The 17,059-nt window shown below is 37.2% G+C and overlaps 1 protein-coding gene and 1 long non-coding RNA gene across 2 annotated transcripts in view; one reads left to right on the top strand and one right to left on the bottom strand.

Annotated features, from left to right (window-relative positions):
- LOC138188698 (uncharacterized) overlaps positions 1-17,059 on the top strand; it is a 118,959-nt gene that overhangs the window by 92,397 nt on the left and 9,503 nt on the right. The window lies entirely within an intron of this gene.
- On the bottom strand, positions 11,726-14,290 carry LOC138188685 (putative fatty acyl-CoA reductase CG5065). Its single transcript, XM_069130681.1, has 7 exons — positions 14,000-14,290; positions 13,581-13,897; positions 13,234-13,481; positions 12,818-13,001; positions 12,355-12,540; positions 12,007-12,261; positions 11,726-11,934 (listed from the first exon to the last, which is right to left on the bottom strand). Exons 1-7 carry the CDS (start codon positions 14,243-14,245, stop codon positions 11,856-11,858), a joined length of 1,515 nt encoding a protein of 504 aa, XP_068986782.1. The 5' UTR covers positions 14,246-14,290; the 3' UTR covers positions 11,726-11,855.

Below are 17,059 nucleotides of genomic sequence, written 5' to 3'. Positions count from 1 at the left end.
CGGAGCTATAGATAATTCGACTCGTGTCATACTCGACGCGATACAAAAACAAATCGAACTTCTTACGCGACGTATAGAAGAGACACAACGGACAGCCGACAGTGAAAATAAGAAGCGTACAGCGAGGATAGAACAGTTAGGCAAAAATATCCCCAAATTAAAAATAGGACACGACGCTACTACAGAACTAGACTCCCTTATTACCATGGACGAATCTATTGCCGCGAGAGATAGAACTTCCCCACCATGCGTTCCGATTCGAACAGAAGCAGACAACCATCCCTCTTACGAAGACCGTCTACCGCAATTCGCCTCTCCGAGCTTACGAGTCAAAGACGCGATAACATGTATTCCACAATTAAGCGGCGAAGACGATATCGGAGTAGAAGAGTTCATATGCGAAGTACGTGAAATGCGAGCCATGTGTAGCGAACCCACTCTATTATGGTACTAAAAATGATCAAAATCGGGAAAATCACGAGTAAAGCCGCAATGGCCATCCGCAATATACCGATCAACGAATATGGACACCTATACGATGCCCTACGACGAAACGCAGCCACCCAAGACTCCGTTTTGAAACACGAAGACCAGCTACGCGAAACAAGGCAGCGACATGACGAAAGTGTGCGTTTTCAAAAATAACTCGAAGAGAAAAATGCACTTGCTTTACAATTGGAGGAAGAGAAGAGGAAGTGTGAAGATCTCATGTTTCGTTTCGAGGAAGAATCGGTTAACAAGGATGATATTCTGAAAGAAAGAAGCGAGCAATGTGTGATAAATACTGTAAATGAAAATAAGATCAAAGATCTCGAAAAGCTGATGCTGGAAGAAAGAGAACGTGTCGGTCAACTTGAACGTGATAGTATCAAATTATTCGAAAAGGAAGAAGAACTGACACGTCTTCGCAATGAAGTCTCAAATGCTACTGCTCAAGAAACGCAGCAACTCGAAGGCTTACAGAGTCGCAATAAATTTTGGAGGAGAGTAGAAATAATTCTGAGAATGAGGTGCAAGAGGAAAAGAATACGTTGATAGAAGATATGAAGAAGCGATTTGAATACAGTAGAAGTATTATTAGTACAGGAGGACCGAAGCGGTTTGACTGATCGAGTTCAAAAGCTCAAGAAGAAGATGACGAACATGAAGACAACGAAGGATAATCGTCATCCATCGAGGTTGATAGTCGATGCAGAATAGCAAGAAATCAGGAGCGCAAATGAAATTAGTAATATTGGGCACATCTGAGGGCAGATATGTTTGTCAGAATGGCCGAAGTTGTGGGATGGTGTGACGTCAGGGAAAAACGTGGCGTGAGGGGTGATTGTTTATAAACGTTGTCAAGATATGTTAAAGTAGTCAAGGAGTGTTGTGAGCGTTACCAAGGATTGTTAAGGGAAAAATGAGCGTGGTAAATGCTGTCAGAGTTGAATTTATCGTGGTCGAGAGAAGTTCGTTGTGTAGTTGTGACGTAGAATTAGTGAGTAACAAATACGTGAAACGCGATATTATATTTGATTTTGTGAGAGTGCAACGGTATTGTGTTTATCATACTGTTCTTTCTGTTATTTATAATATAACATTCCTACACTTATTGCGATAAAATACGGGAAAAACTTTCCCAACTTCACCCTCGAGTAACCGTTAGTGGAGAACGGCCAATACTCATCAATATTTTCGTATAAATATCGTCGTCACAGACCATATTCTTACTTGCCATTGTCATTTCGAGTAGAATACATCTTAGTTTGTTAGTCAATTAGTCGACATCTAAACTTGTTATCTCTAAAAGTTAGACAGAGAGTATCTCGGAGCGTTGTGTGTAAAGTTGTTATAAAAGAAAAAGTGAAGCATATTAAATTTGACAATAATTTTGTATTCCGTACATGGTATTATTCTGTGATAAACATTAACCCTACAAATCTCAAGATTTTTCAAAAAAGGAAATTAAGAAAAAAAAAAAAAAATAACGGACATAGAGGACTGTACAGTGTGCGATGAACCAGAAACATCAGCAATTGAAGACAGCATGGAAACACATGAAAAGCTATTTACAACTGAATCAGAGTTGAATATTATAAATAAGCGTTTACTAACTTACTTAACTTACTTAAACTACGTGTAAAGTTTTTTTTCTATATATTTATTTAAATTTTACAATTTGTCCAGTAGGACATTTGGTAAAATGTTATATCTTGGTGTTGTAATAATATAACATGTGGGTGGTTACCCCCAGCAGGGTACCATCTTCGTATTTGTTAGGTTGTGTCCTTTGTGAGATCTGTTGGGTGATTCCTTTTTAGTCTTCTTTTTATGTTTGATGTGTTGATCGTTTCCGCTGCCAGCCGGTTCGGATGCGTTGCTACTCTTTCTCTGTATCTTCTTGCGTATCTGCTAATCTCCTCCTTGACCGTTGGTATTCCAAAGTCTTTCCGTATATCTTCGTTTCTGACGTACCATGGTGCGTTTACTATTGTTCTGAGGATTTTAGTTTGGATTATCTCTATTTTGTTTATATGGCTCATTGCTGCTGTTCCCCATAGTGGTATTCCGTACGTCCAGACTGGTTTTATAATTGTTTTGTATATTTTTAGTTTGTTTTCTATGCTTAGTTTGGATTTTCGACTTGTTAACCATTGCATTTGTCTCGTTGCTGCCTGTATTTTGTATATTATTGATTTAATATGTTGTTTCCATGTAAATCATTTATCTAGGTGGAGTCCTAGGTATTTGACTTGCCTTGTTTGTGTTATTTGCGTGCCGTTTAGTGTAATGTTTGGTGGTATCTGTTTTCGCAGTGTGAATGTAATGTGGTTGCATTTATCGGGGTTTGCTTTAATTTGTTTATCTTGAAGCCACTTTTCTATTTTTGTGATATGTTCTTGTAGTAATGTGACTGCTGTTACAGGGTTCGTGTGTCTAGTACAGCTGTGTCATCCGCAAATGTCAATATTTTGCTATTGGTGGTTGTTGGTATGTTGGCCGTGTATAATGTGTATAGCATTGGTCCTAGGACGCTTCCTTGCGGAACCCCTGCCTTGATATATTTAACTTCAGAGCATGAATCTTTAATTTTTACTATGAAGGTTCTGCTGCTTAAGTACGATTTTAATAAATGGTATATTTGTTTCGGAAATTGCTTCTTGATTGTTTGTAGAAGGCTTTCGTGGTTTATTTTATCGAATGCCTTCTCTATGTCCATAAAGAGCGCTGTACAATATTCTTTGCTTTCTAGTGCTGTTATTACTTCGTTAGTGAGTCTTCATTTGCTCTATCGTAGAGTGTTTGTTTCTGAATCCAAATTGGTGATCTGGTATCAGCTTTTCCTTATCTGTTATTTGTTTTAAAATTATTTTTTCTAGTATTTTGGAAAATACGGGAAGTAGTGATATTGGTCTGTAAGATGCAGTATGGTGTGGGTCTTTGCCTGGCGTAGGTATCATTTTATCTGTGCTAGTTTCCACAGTTTAGGAAAGTATTGGATTCTTAATATTGCATTGTAAATTATTGTGATTAGTCGTACCGCTTTTGGAGGTAGGTTTTTTAGGATTTTACCATTGATTTGGTCGATTCCGGGTGCTTTGTTGTTTTTTGTTTTCTCGATTATGTTTCTAATTTCTTGTGCTGTTGTTTTAGGTATGGTGTAGTGCTTGTCAGTTGAGGTACTAGTGGTTTGCGCATCCTCGTCGGTATGACAATTGAGGTTGCTGTTATTGATATTATGTGGTGTAAATGTGTTGCTTAGGTGGTTGGAAAATTCTTCAGCTTGCTCTTCGTTTCTTCTTGCCCATTTGTTGTCTGCTTTTCTGATTGCTGGGACTAGTTTTATTGGCTTCTTTATTTTTTTCGTCGCTTTCCATAGGGAGTAGTTGGAGTTCTCGTGTGCAGAGTGACTCTGTGAATTCGTTATTGTTGTGCTCTTTTGTTTTGTTTTTTATTTCCTTTGCAAGTTTGTTTAGGTGTTTTTTGTTTTCTCGTGTTCTATGTTTTCAAGTATGTCTGGTGGAATTATTTTTGTTTCTCTGTTGGTTGGTTCAGATGTACTGGTCCATGCTGCTTCTTGGATAGTTTCTGTCAATGCTGTTACTGCCTGTTCGATGTGTTCGGGTGTTTTCAATGGGATGCTGCAGTTGGTTTTGCTCTCGATTATTTCTTTAAAAGTTTGCCATTTGGTGGTTCTGTTGCATAGTGTCTTTGGATTGCTATAAAGTATTGGTTTGTTTCTGTATGCAATTATTATGGGTGTATGGTCGGAGCTAAGCTCGAGGCTGGGTGTTACTTTTAGTTTATTTGCGTTTAGTCCCTTTGTAACTGCAAAATCGAGTAGGCCAGGTATTTCGCTCAGGTCTGTCGTCCAGTATGTCGGTCTTCCTGTGGATAATATATTGAGGTTGTTGTTAATGTATTTTTCCAGGGTACTACCTCGAGGTGTGGTAATTCTTGATCTCCATAGCGTGTACTTTGCATTGTAGTCTCCCGCTGCGATATACTTGACACCTATGTGTTGAAAGTACTCTTCCCACATTTGTGATGTAATTTTGTGTCGCGGTGGTACATATACTGCTGACAACTGTAAATGGTTGCTGCAGTAACGGTGGTTGCTTGTATATATTCCTTACTAGCTTGGCTGTGTAAGTGGTGTTTAATGTCGCTTTTTATTATTACTGCGGTCCCTCCGTGTGCTTTTCCTGAGGGATGCTTGGAATCATATATTGTGTAGTACGGTATTTTTATGTAACTTTTTATGGTGAAGTGTGTTTCCGATACGAGTAGTATGTCGATATTATTGTTATACAGAAATGTTTTAGTTTCTAGGGCCCTTTGTTGTAGTCCGTTAGAGTTCCAGGCTGCTATTTTGAGCATCTCCATTTTTATTTTTTACTTAGTTTGTGAGTAGTTGTAACATGACTGTTGTTTGTTGTACTTGTTGCCTTAGTATTGTGTTTAGCTCACTTACCATTTTTCTTAATATCTCCGTACCTTTAATGGATTGTTTGAGCATTTCTTTGATTTCTGTATCGTCTTCGGTGTTGTTGCTTTGATTCTGTTTGTTTGTGGGCGTTGCTTGTCTAATGTTTTGGGTTACTTGCGCGTAGCTTCGGTTTCCTTGGGAATCTGTGTTTCTGTTTGTAGCTTTTGGTTCATTTTGTGCTTTCAATGTTGCTTAATTATTCGTTATACTTTGTTGTGGTTGGTAGTTATTGATTGATCTATTGCGAAGTGGTGGAAACAGTTTACGTTGTAATTGTTTCCTGATTTCGCATCCTTTATAGCTGGCTGGGTGGTTTCCATTACAGTTGTAACATTTTACTTCATTTATTTTCGCTACGTATGGACAGTGTGTTGTTAAATGATTTTTTGCGCATTTAACACATACCGGGCTTCTGTTACAATAATTTTTAGTGTGACCGTATTGTTGACACCGCATGCATTGTGGTATATCTTTTTTGTGGCGTGGTGGTCCCACTGTTACTATCGTGTTTAGAATTCTTTTGATTTCGTAGATTTCCTTGTTGTTGGTTCTAGGTTCCAGTTCTATTAAGAATAATGGTAATGGTTGCTTCGTATCGTATCTTGTCATATTGTTTATTGCTCTTGTTTGGTGGCCAATTTTTGATAATTCGTCACTTAATTTTTTTTGTGTTAGTTTTTGGATGTAGTCCCCTTATAACTATTTCGTTGCTCCTTTTCTTTTTGAGCTGGTACGTGTGGTATATAGCGTTTTTTTCTTTTAATTCTTTTATCACTTTCCTATAATTTTCTGGGGTGTTTGTTTGAATGTTTACTTGTTCTAATTTTGTTTATTTTATTGTTTAGTTTTCCTTCCCAACTATATTGTTTAGTCGATCAATAAGCGGGTCTATTATCTGGGCCTCAACAAATATTGGTGGTGGTTTTGTAGTGTGCGTTGATTTAGTTGTGTTTTTGGTTGTTGGGTCGTCGTCTATTTCTTCCGTAAGTGAGCTGAAGGAGTTTCTGAATGGTAATTCTTGCAGCCATCGCTGCTTTTCTGTATCTGGATTTCCTGTTATTTTTCGTTTCATGTTATAACTTGCCACCTTCCAGCTTTCATCCTGTTGGTTTAATTCGTTATTGGTAATATTCTCTTCATTGTTTGGTATTGTTTCCATATCAACTTCGTTTGTAGCTGAGCATTCCTGTTCTTCGTTTATTGGTTAACTTGGTTTTGATATGTTTGTTGTTTTATTTATGTAGTATTGATCGTTTTTGTTAATTATTTTTATCGGTGGGATGTGCTTTTTCATTTTAGTTTTGCTTATAGTCTTCTTAGTAGAAGACACGGGTTTCCACCATTTAGCTATGGGCGTTGCCGTTCGTAACTTTCTCTTCCCCACTTGCCGCATTTTTTCTGAAGCACTGTTTTACACGTCCGTTTAGCTCGGTTGCTCGGGTAGAACTCGATTTATAACATTGAGAACATTTATATCGAAAATTCTTTCTCGTATAAAGCTTCTGTATTAATACAAAAGGCATGAATTAAGATATATGATCGTTCACAAGTATTCGAGCACTTGCTGATCTTATAGATTTTATAGAAAATGTGATACATGATTGATCTAGATTATTAAGAAAATGAAGTTTACATCCGTGTGAGATTAACGATCCGAAATACACACTTTGTGAAAATTCGTGACAGTTGGAGGAAAAGTAATGAATTAACGATTATGTGACAGCAATTAAAATCCGTCGATCTAAGATCTTTATTAAATTAAATAGTTCAAAATCGTTTACGTAATTAAATAACTATAAATATATTAAAAGATTATAATAAAAGAATGTAACAGAATACCTAATGTCCGTACCTGTAAATACAACGAAAAGCGTAACGTGTAGATTGCTGATGTTTATGAATGTAAAATTTGCGAAAAGCATATGAAATTTATACACATAAAATATACAAATATTGATATGTGGACGAAAAATATGCGTGTATGCACAAAAAATATGTACAATTTGTGAGTAATGTGTTCAATATTGATTTATTAACGTTATGTGAATTGATACAAAAGTATATTTAACAATTTTGTCTTAAATAAAAATCTATTTATGACGACGCGCCAAAATTCGCATTACGATAAATTACGATAAATTATAAATTACTTTTCCGTATCTGCAGCACTCGAATTACGAATACAAGTAATGTGTGCGTTTGAGGGCCCGACCTTTTGGTAGACCGTGCCATACCTGGAGTAAAAACGCATATTGGCTTCGCATTTAGATGTCCGCGTTCAACTCTCTTCTACTTTCCAGAGCCCCTTGCCTTGGGAACGGCGCACATAGATGATCGGCGGGCGACTTGGAAAAACCCTGCCCTCTCCTTGCGGATCATTGGACAAGTTAAACCTACCCTTTCGGGCGGCAGCTCGCTTAGCCGGCGCCACGCGATACGTGCATCGCGCCGCGGGGACACGAGAAGGCGGAGCTGCCAGCATATAGCTCGGTCCTAGCAGGTTGGATCTCCAGCCGATTATTCCTGCACCGTCTCGGCAACCGCATTTTGTATGCTTACCGCCTGCACCGACGGTCACAGGTTTCCTCTCCAGCTCGCAGGCTTCGTGTTTTTTTCTGCGCCCTGGTTCTTTGTTACTGTTGTTTTTCCGGTTCTATCTTGTTTATTGTCCTATCTTCAATCCAGTGTTCTGTTTGTTGTATCCGTTTATTTCTTCGCTGCGATTCTTTGTTTGCTTGTTGTTGTCTTTGTAAACTTGAAATATAAATGCAATTACCTTTTAAATACAGTAACGAGGTTTATTCAATTTCGATAACATTGAATTAGTAAGATATCAAAGCTAGCAACTTTTCTTTGAAGTTTATTTTATATTTCTTAAATTATTCGGGTAAAGATAACTCGTAGTAATCGTAGTAATCGGTGTCGTAGTAATCGGCACCTGTCTTTCGTGGAAAATTCGCGGAAAGCTAACACGTATCGGCGGACAATATCTGTCAGTGAAACTTAAGGCGCGTACGGGCAGACTACAGGTGTCTGTAGACATTGCCTGTCGACAACACATGCCAAAACATGTATATAAACTGTCTGCGAGTAACGTCGCTTGTCCACTAGAAGTGTGCCGGGTATCACTGCGTATCGATGAGTCGAAGATGCCTTGGAGATGCAACACACGGATCGTTTAAATTTACCTGTAATCCATTCAAGCTAGCCTAAAAAAAGCCAAATTCAACATTAAATTGTATCAGACATTTTGCTACACGTTGCGCTGAACTGATAGAAATCATGCTCAGGAACAAATATATGTCTTTGCTAACTTTCTAAGTATATGTGGACGACGTTTTAAATTTGTTGAAGTGATCACCACTTATAAGAAAACTCTACATCTGGTCTTTTTAGTTTCTTAAGCACTGAAGCCATCGACAGCGCGTAGACAAAAGACTGCGACGAAGTCAGACCATAAACAGTAGACAAGCGACGTTGGCTTCGGGGTTTTCAGTTATTGGGTAACACAGCTAGCGTGCGGATCTGGACCAGCTCAAATTGTATTCTTATTTATAATTACACTTATATTTAAATATATTTTTCTGCCTTACAATTTATCCACTAGTTTTCTCTGATTACACATCGAATAACCTCAACACACTGGTTTATGGTGTGGTCCCTATCCTCACATCATCTGCACAATTCTCTACCAGGGCTCGCTGCCGTACATCTGGCCGCAGTATGCCCCAGCATGTGACACTTATAGCATCTCACTACGTTGGGCAGAATCCTCGCTGACGCAATCGTCAATCCCTTATTAATCTTGATCGTCGATCTGTACCCGGGAACAGCACTCACAGACAGCATAACCACCGCCTGCTGGGTTCCCCACGGCGTCATCCTTAGGGACTTCACCTCTATCCATCTCTCTTCCTTTATGTTCAGTACAGTGGATATGTTCTCTGCCAATTCTTCCTTTGTGGCGATAGGCTCAATGTTCCTGATTTGCAAGGTCGATTCGCCTATTCGCAAAGGAACAATTTCCATCCCCTGACACATCACCTTTTTCAGGATTTCCGCAACCTGCCCAACCGTTATCTTGTTATTTAGTTCAATAAGGATGTGCCCAGTCCTCGTCTTCCTGACGCCAGCTGTCTCCTTCAGGGCATTCTTCGCCACCAACCGCCTCTCTATAGGAATCTATAAAATTGGTATTCCAACTTCACTTTAACAAGGATAATCTCGCTCCTTCTCCTTGCAGTTCTCTCTCTTTTCTCCCTGACTACGGTCCTTCCTCCCGTCCTGCTTTCAATTCGACTCCTAAGCCTCCTACGGCAATTAACCCCTTAACCTACGACTACGGGCATAGCCTGTGGTACGATGATTGGACCAAACGAAAATATTGCAGACATAGACCGAAGTACGATGATCGGGCCAAATATAATATATAATATAATATATAATAGTTTGTTTGCGTTTTTAGCCCAACATTCTCGAACGTAAATAGCAAGTTAAGGGGTTAACGGTCGTCCATTCGTCCTCGCTATCCTTGCTACAGATTTCGGCGTAGGTTATCACCTCTTGCTTTCTCGGCTCTTCCATGTGGCATACCTTCCTTTCCTCCAGTGGTGATATGACCTTTCGCTTCTCTGATTGGACTGCCTCAGTCTGACTGACTACCGATACCTTGCTACGCCAGTCTTCTCATAATTCTTCTTATCGTTAACTCTATGTTGATTGTTAGAGCTTCCAGACTCCTCGTGAGTCCCCTGACGTCGCGAAGACCTGATGACAGACCTCTACCTCCGTCAGCGAAAGAGCTTTCCTCCAGTTTTCTGTTTCCTCCTCTTCTGGTTTCCAACGCCCCCTTATTCACTAAAACCTTCTCCATTTCCTCCGCTTTTGATCCTTTCCTGAGGTTATTAGTACCTGGGGTTAGATAGCTACTCTGGTCGGTCAACTCCGCTTGAGGTTCAATGTCCGTTTCGATGTCTTGCCCCACCTTCCCCTTTATTAACTCCTTGGCAGTCTCCCTTTTGGCGGTCGGAATCAACGATGCTTCTTCGAGATTCTTCTCTGTACCGCAATCGATCGCATGATCCCCGATCTCTCTTACCGAGCAAAAGACGGCCCTGGGACCGACCGTCCTCTCCTCGTTCCTCGCCCAGTCGTGTGATAATCATCGGGGCGAACCTGGGGGTGGCACCACTCGCCGAACCGACGTGGCTTGGAGGCTTCAAAACCCCGGAGCCGTAATTTTATTCTTCCGTGTCATTCTATCCATATTTTTTCCTAATTAAGGGACGTAGCCAAGTTCCTTATAATAGCCGTTATTCCTTTATCATGTTCAGTTACGTTGCCGATATTGTCATATTGTCGTTATTCCGTTTCCATTGTCCGTATAATCTTGCCAGGTTCGTATATTGCGTATCATCCAATAACTCATTCAACCACACTTTTATTGGCGTTAATGGGCTATGATATGTGTGTACTTTCCTTAATTTTACCAGCTCGCTTATCGCTCCATCATGTATATAATTGCATAAAACTAACATAATTATTTACATCTTTCCCATTTAAATGTTATCTTCATCTGGAAGTCATTTAATGTTGTTAAGGTACCAACTAACATTAACTTAACTATGTACCATTAACGGTATTCAGCAAAACTAAAACAAACAAAATAAAACAAAATAAACAGTCTTAATCTGTTGAGTCATTGTTATTAGATGCTCGTATAATCTCACGTTTTTACTAGTCATATCTAAATTCTATTTACTTTTCTTTTCGTTCATAACTTGTCTTTATATTATTCTCACCCAAATAACCTTATTTAACGACCATTTCAAACAATACTTATCGTTATCTATACTTAACACGGTGTATATATCTTATATTCCTTATATACTTAAAAGCTATACTACCAACATTCTGGCAATTAACCATTTATTAATTATTTCATAATTAGTTAATTTCTGCGTATTGCACGATAAATGACTCCTGAAGAAAATACTGTCAATAAATCCGATCCTTCAAATGTACTTTCCAATTATTTATCATGATGCCCAATACTCATATGGTAATAAATAGCAAATGTGAGTATTATTCTTTCTTAATTTATCAAATTATTCAGTATTAAAAGATAATTATCAGCTTCTATACTTCCACTATTACAGTTGCTTAATTTATTTTAGGTTTAAAGACGACGATGTGTATTACAACCACCAGTATCATCTATATTGTATTGTAACACTATGAGAGTGAGGATATGGATCAGCATAAACTTATACACTATACTTGTATAATACCTATACTTATACCTTTATTTATTTAAATTTTTTTATTACATACTCATCCACTTGTTCTTCTATCAGTCAACCTCAACACATGTTAACAATTTGTTCACAAGTTTACGCAGCGTAGGAAAATCACAAACGCACTGTGGTGGCCGAACTATTCCCAGATAAATCGTAATAAAAATAGTCCTATTCGCATGAAAACCCCGTACGCATTACGAATTTATGAGCTGTTAATAGACATGACAATTCTTGTATGAACCACATACAATTTTCGTACAAAACATTGATCACTGTACATTGCGATATTCACTTTTATTTGGTGGAGGATGATAGAAGTTTCTGTCATTATAATAATGTCATTATAATGGAAAAATGTTCATGGTCAGCGAGCAGATGAATTGCTTACAGCTCAGAAATCATGTGGGTATAAATACATGTATTCTTATTAAAATTTTATAAAAAAAATAAACAATGTCATAAATGGATTTATTTAGGAAGGAGACGAATGAAAAGACAAAATGAAAAGGATGATGAATCCCTTCTTCATAAAATTGTATTTATATTGTCTTTGTTTCAAAGATAAAGAAGTAACGTTCAAGTAGTCAGTATACAAAACATAATATTATCCATAACAAAATTATTATACCGGATATTTTGGTGATCTGATGTATCCAGTACAACCTGAAATAACCAAAAATATTTATATTTATATTAATTCCTATTTTTTTTATAAGAAGATACTTTTATACGCACCTTGCTAATCGTTGTCGGGCTGTTGGCTGAAACTCTTGTTTTAGAATAAATTTCTTAATTCCCATCAGGTAATCTTCAACATACTTCTCCCAATTCATATCCCGTAAATCTAGTTTGACCATATCGCTGTCCTTCAACATTTTCACCTTCCTCGCCAAGTCGGAACAGTTATCCCTTTGGAAGGTCCATTCGTGTGTGGTGAAAAATGCAACCGATGCGACAAGCTTATTGCCAATTCTGAGAAGTTTCATCACTCTGAAATATCATTTTTAATTATTATTATAGATGAAAGCAATGATTATTCCAGAAAGATCGTTCTCGTTGTTCGAGGGTCGATAGAATACTTACATTGGTTTACTACCTCGGAGTCTTAAAAATATATCCATGACGAACGCAGGCAAAACATGCGGAATTACGCTCAGAACGTTGTAAATATATCTATTAGCTACGATTGAACAACCTGGGTACCATAGCGAATCGTTCAGTGGGGTTTCTATGCTACATTTTACTACAGCATCTATCATCGGACCAAACCTTGTCAATTGGAACATTTACATTATTACAATTAATGGAATTATGCGCAAAGTAAAGTTTATTATTATCCGAGTATCTCAGCAAGTATTATGCAATTTCAACAAATATTATTTATATTACTATTTTTCTAAATTGAACTTTTGGGAGCAAAAGTAGACTTTTGTACTCTTCATTTGTTTGCGCCTTCATTGTCCATGTTACTTAAATAAACTGAATCTTTTGGAATACTCTAACAATCGAATTACATGAGTTGACATATATTCGTAAAAAATATTACTTATAAGGGTATGCGTTGCTGGTGCAGTTGTAAACTTTAACTTCATGACCACGATGTAGCGTAACATGCCATGCAGTACATATTATTGTGTCGACTACGAAATCGACAGGCACCACATCCAATCTTGTATCTCTCCTACCCCATACCGCTGTTACACATCCTCTGCTGAGTAGCAGAAAGGTACCTGGTAACATTAAATTGATTTAGAAATTATTTGTGATTTTGTATTAGCAGAAATGTATCGTTAAATAGATTGGTAAGATTTCTCGTTATTGTGAGCAACAATAAATTTGAGCTATAATAATGATGATCTAGTGGATCTCATTTGGCCTCTAACAAACTAACCTACTAACTCTACATCTGTGAAATGTAAGGAGTATTGAACAATTATCATTGAAACAGATCTATAAAAATACCTGTTAATGCAGAACTATTCTCTATCCAACCAGGACATGGTTCTTCCAAAGAGGCGCCAATTATGCTTGGCCGAACTATCGCAACTGGCAGATCTTTGCACTTACTTGCTACAATCTGCTCTGCTAAATTCTTACTGAATGTGTATGTGTTTGGATATGTTTTTAAAATCCTATTTTCTATTAGGTTGATGGACGTTTTGTGCAATTTGTCACAGATATCGATGACCTCTGAAGGACTCAAGCTCGTGCTGCAAAGTCAGTAATAAGTGGACATATTCTTCACATTATAATTACAAATATAATATTCTTAAACCATGGAACAACGTTTGCGCATAACTTATTCTTACGTATAAACTTTTTCCCCAATCTCACGTAGATTCGGATTACTATAAGCTGTGCTCACGTGGACGAAGCTAATTGGATGCCTCAGTTCGTTCCAAAGTTCGATAACACGATCAGTACCTTTCGTATTCACATTAATAGCCACGTGTAGCGGTTCGTTGAATCTCACAGTTGCCGCGACATGTAACAATATGTTTACTTTCTCTAACAACAAAATTCTATCTTCTCGCGAAAGACCTAAGTCCGGCAGACTCGCGTCACCTTTCATGGGATAAACTCTGCTCAAAGCTGAAGGGTATTTGGCTTTGATGTCATCGTAAATCTGAAGACGAAAAAATACCAGCTCAGTTCCAGAAAAGAAATTTAATCAATTTGGCTCCTGACAGCCTTAAATATTGAACAGAACAAGAATATATTTACGAACGGGATCATCTATGAGCTTCTGAAATCGTTGTTCTATCGTTTCGTTAGTTTTTGGACGAATTAGTATAAAAATGGCAGCGATGCGTGGACATATGCGAATAAGTTTTTCCAGGAGACCTTTTCCAACGAAACCGGTTACTCCAGTCACAAGGATCCCACTACCGGCGTAGAATTCCTCGAGAGAACTCGTCTTATTCAGTCCTTTATTGATTCCATTTTCATTTGTTTCTCTATTGATTGTGTCCATGTTTCAGGATCTTCACACTTGCAGTCCCTATATTTGCCATAGATTAACATTCCCAACAATTAGTAAGTGGAAAAATGTTTTAAATGATATTGAAAATTGGTTGATACCGTTTTATGCATTACTTTCTAAAGAAGTCTACGGATATTCTTTACACAAAGAGAAACATAATTCAATAATTATGGTTTCGTTTTGCATGAATTAAATAATTAAATAATGATAATAATTGAATAATTTTACTATATGATAGATTTTTACCAAAAAAAGAGGTATTCAACGCAATAAATACAGCTTTTAATGTGGCTGTTAATTAATTTACATTATTATCCATTACTCCATGAAACGATACCTTTTTTAATCCTTCGAGTATTAATTTAAACAATATTTATGTAGTTTCCTTTGCTTTTTTCATTTTTTATTTTAGGTGAATATTGTAATATGCAGTGGTCAGTGATTTGTGTGGAAAATGTGTGTGGTTTAAACGAAACAGTATTCGATCATATTTAGTAGCACCTGAAGAATGCTTCTTGCGTATGTGATTTTTGTACCTGAAATCTGTATAAACATATTTTATATGTGCTTGCATTCATTATTTATTTATGTGCCGTTATAGATTTCTGTCAGTAAACGGGTTTAATCTACAATTTATGATTTTTCTTAGAAAACGTCTCGCAGGATAGTTTGCATCTCCGAATGTCATAGTCATCTTCTTTACGATTTGCACGAGGTAAGCTGTTGCCCATTTATCGTTCGTGTGAAAAACAAAGCGCAATTATCTGGTTCTCCATTTTCATCTTAGTTTAACCTCAAGAATGTGCTATATTTTTATATTATCATGATTGTGCATATTATATTGCATTACGTTCTATGTCTTCTAGTTTTGTAATTTGTTTTCTGCTTGATCTTTACAATAACAAGCCTTGTGTTTCGGAGAATGTTGTTTTTTAGAAATTTGATACGTTAACTACTGTACACATATATATGTCGGAGATGAAAGGACACTGGAGCCTTCCCTTTGGAATTTTGGGAAAATTCCTTAACATTATAATCTAGATTCTAGTCATAGCAGTAATTAAGCAATTGTCGTCATTCGAACTGATTGTATTGTTCGAGATTTGCAATATAGGGCTTGGGCTCGAGGCGACTGCCAGTCGCTGAACGTAGCCGTGGTGACGGGATGAACGCTTTGTCTAACAAAGGTATGGAGTAATTCTATAGCTCTCCTTAAAAGAAATATTTGTGGCGGCACGCGACAGTAAACATTCCAACGGTTTCTGTCCCGTGGCTCGCCACACGCAGATCCTATTCTTCGAGTAAGATGATTGCCAGATGTCGATGCGTCTCCGCAGTACACGTTCAGCTAGCCCGTTATAAATGAGCTGAGGGCCCGTTATAAATCTTAAGATTTAGTTGGCTAAAGTCCTTCAGACAGACAAACAACCTTTGTCCCAGCTACGGGAAGATAGGAAAGATCTATTTTTCAACGAAAGGCGTCTCCCACTAGCAACTTTCCCTGGAGGGCGGCTAGCATCTTTTTCTAACCACCGATATGGAGATTGACCAATTAGCAGTAACGTCAATTTCCCTTACTTTCTGAACGAAGGCTTTTCTCGACGAATCCGATGATCTCGTGTCCTTAGACACACCTCATCATACTTTTGCTCTGTGGCATCATCGGGACGGAAATTCATTCTTTCTTGCGAAAATGGTAACCCCTTACGATCAGTGAATATTACGCGTCCGACTTAGATTTTGTGAGCACGTTCATCTATCATCCCGTCGACCGCGGATTCGTTATTGAACCTAGAATCATTGTCATTAATTTCTCGAGTATCTAATTACCACGGTTACTTGTCCAGTTCTATGATAATCGTACTTGCACTAGTCAATGTCTTCTCTATTGCATAACGACAATGTGTAATCCAAGTGGAGATTCGTTTCACACCCCTAACCCTAATTCTAATGTAAACCCGACATATATATAGTATACAAGTGAAAAAAATTATATATTGAGTAATAACTAATAACAATATGTGAAATTTGACATTTGTAAAATTGAACATAAAGTCTTTTTAACACTTGAATGTGATGAAAGGATGTTTATGTTATAATTCGAAGAGATATTTTGTCGCATCTAAATAATTAACAAGTGGATTTTTAAAAAAGTGATAAATAAAATAAGGGAAATATATTTTATCACAATGTAGTATATTTTACTTGAACTTAATACAATTGTGCAATTCATAATCTCTCCACTACCATTTCATAGTTTTTTTTATATAGAATCAATATTACATATGTATATTTCAGTTCATTTGCGTTTGCTTCAATTAATTTTACTACAAACAATGGATTCTTACTATTTAAAATATAATGTGACTGAAATATCTCGCATGTTTAATGTATTCACCGCGAAGCGTATTTTCACCTTTCATAGACACGAAAGATCGAAGACAGTCCTAACAATAATATGAAAAACCCTTCTTAAACTCAACTTTTGCCAAAAAATAGCCGGAGGTTCATGCAACTATCACACGAAGACGAATGTTTTGATCACCTCTAATGAGTGGTTGTAAATTACCGAATAACCACAATAATGAACCATTTTTACTGTGTAAAATGTAAAATACAAAATAAATATTTTAAAATTCAAAAACTTCATTTAAGCTATTGCAGTAAGTTACCTGATAATATTTTTGATATATATGACATCGGTAATGATGAATTCAATTAATAGAAGACGACACAATTGAATACAGAATAACAAGGAATCACATGTTACCTGTTGCTACTTCCAGATCCCGATAAGTCTGTCAC

This window comes from Bombus flavifrons, chromosome 17 (genome assembly GCF_040668555.2).
Source record: "Bombus flavifrons isolate JBK064 chromosome 17, iyBomFlav1_principal, whole genome shotgun sequence".
Taxonomy (NCBI): Eukaryota; Metazoa; Arthropoda; class Insecta; order Hymenoptera; family Apidae; genus Bombus; species Bombus flavifrons.
Note: the sequence above shows the minus strand (reverse complement) of the source record. Positions and strands in the feature narration are given on the sequence as shown.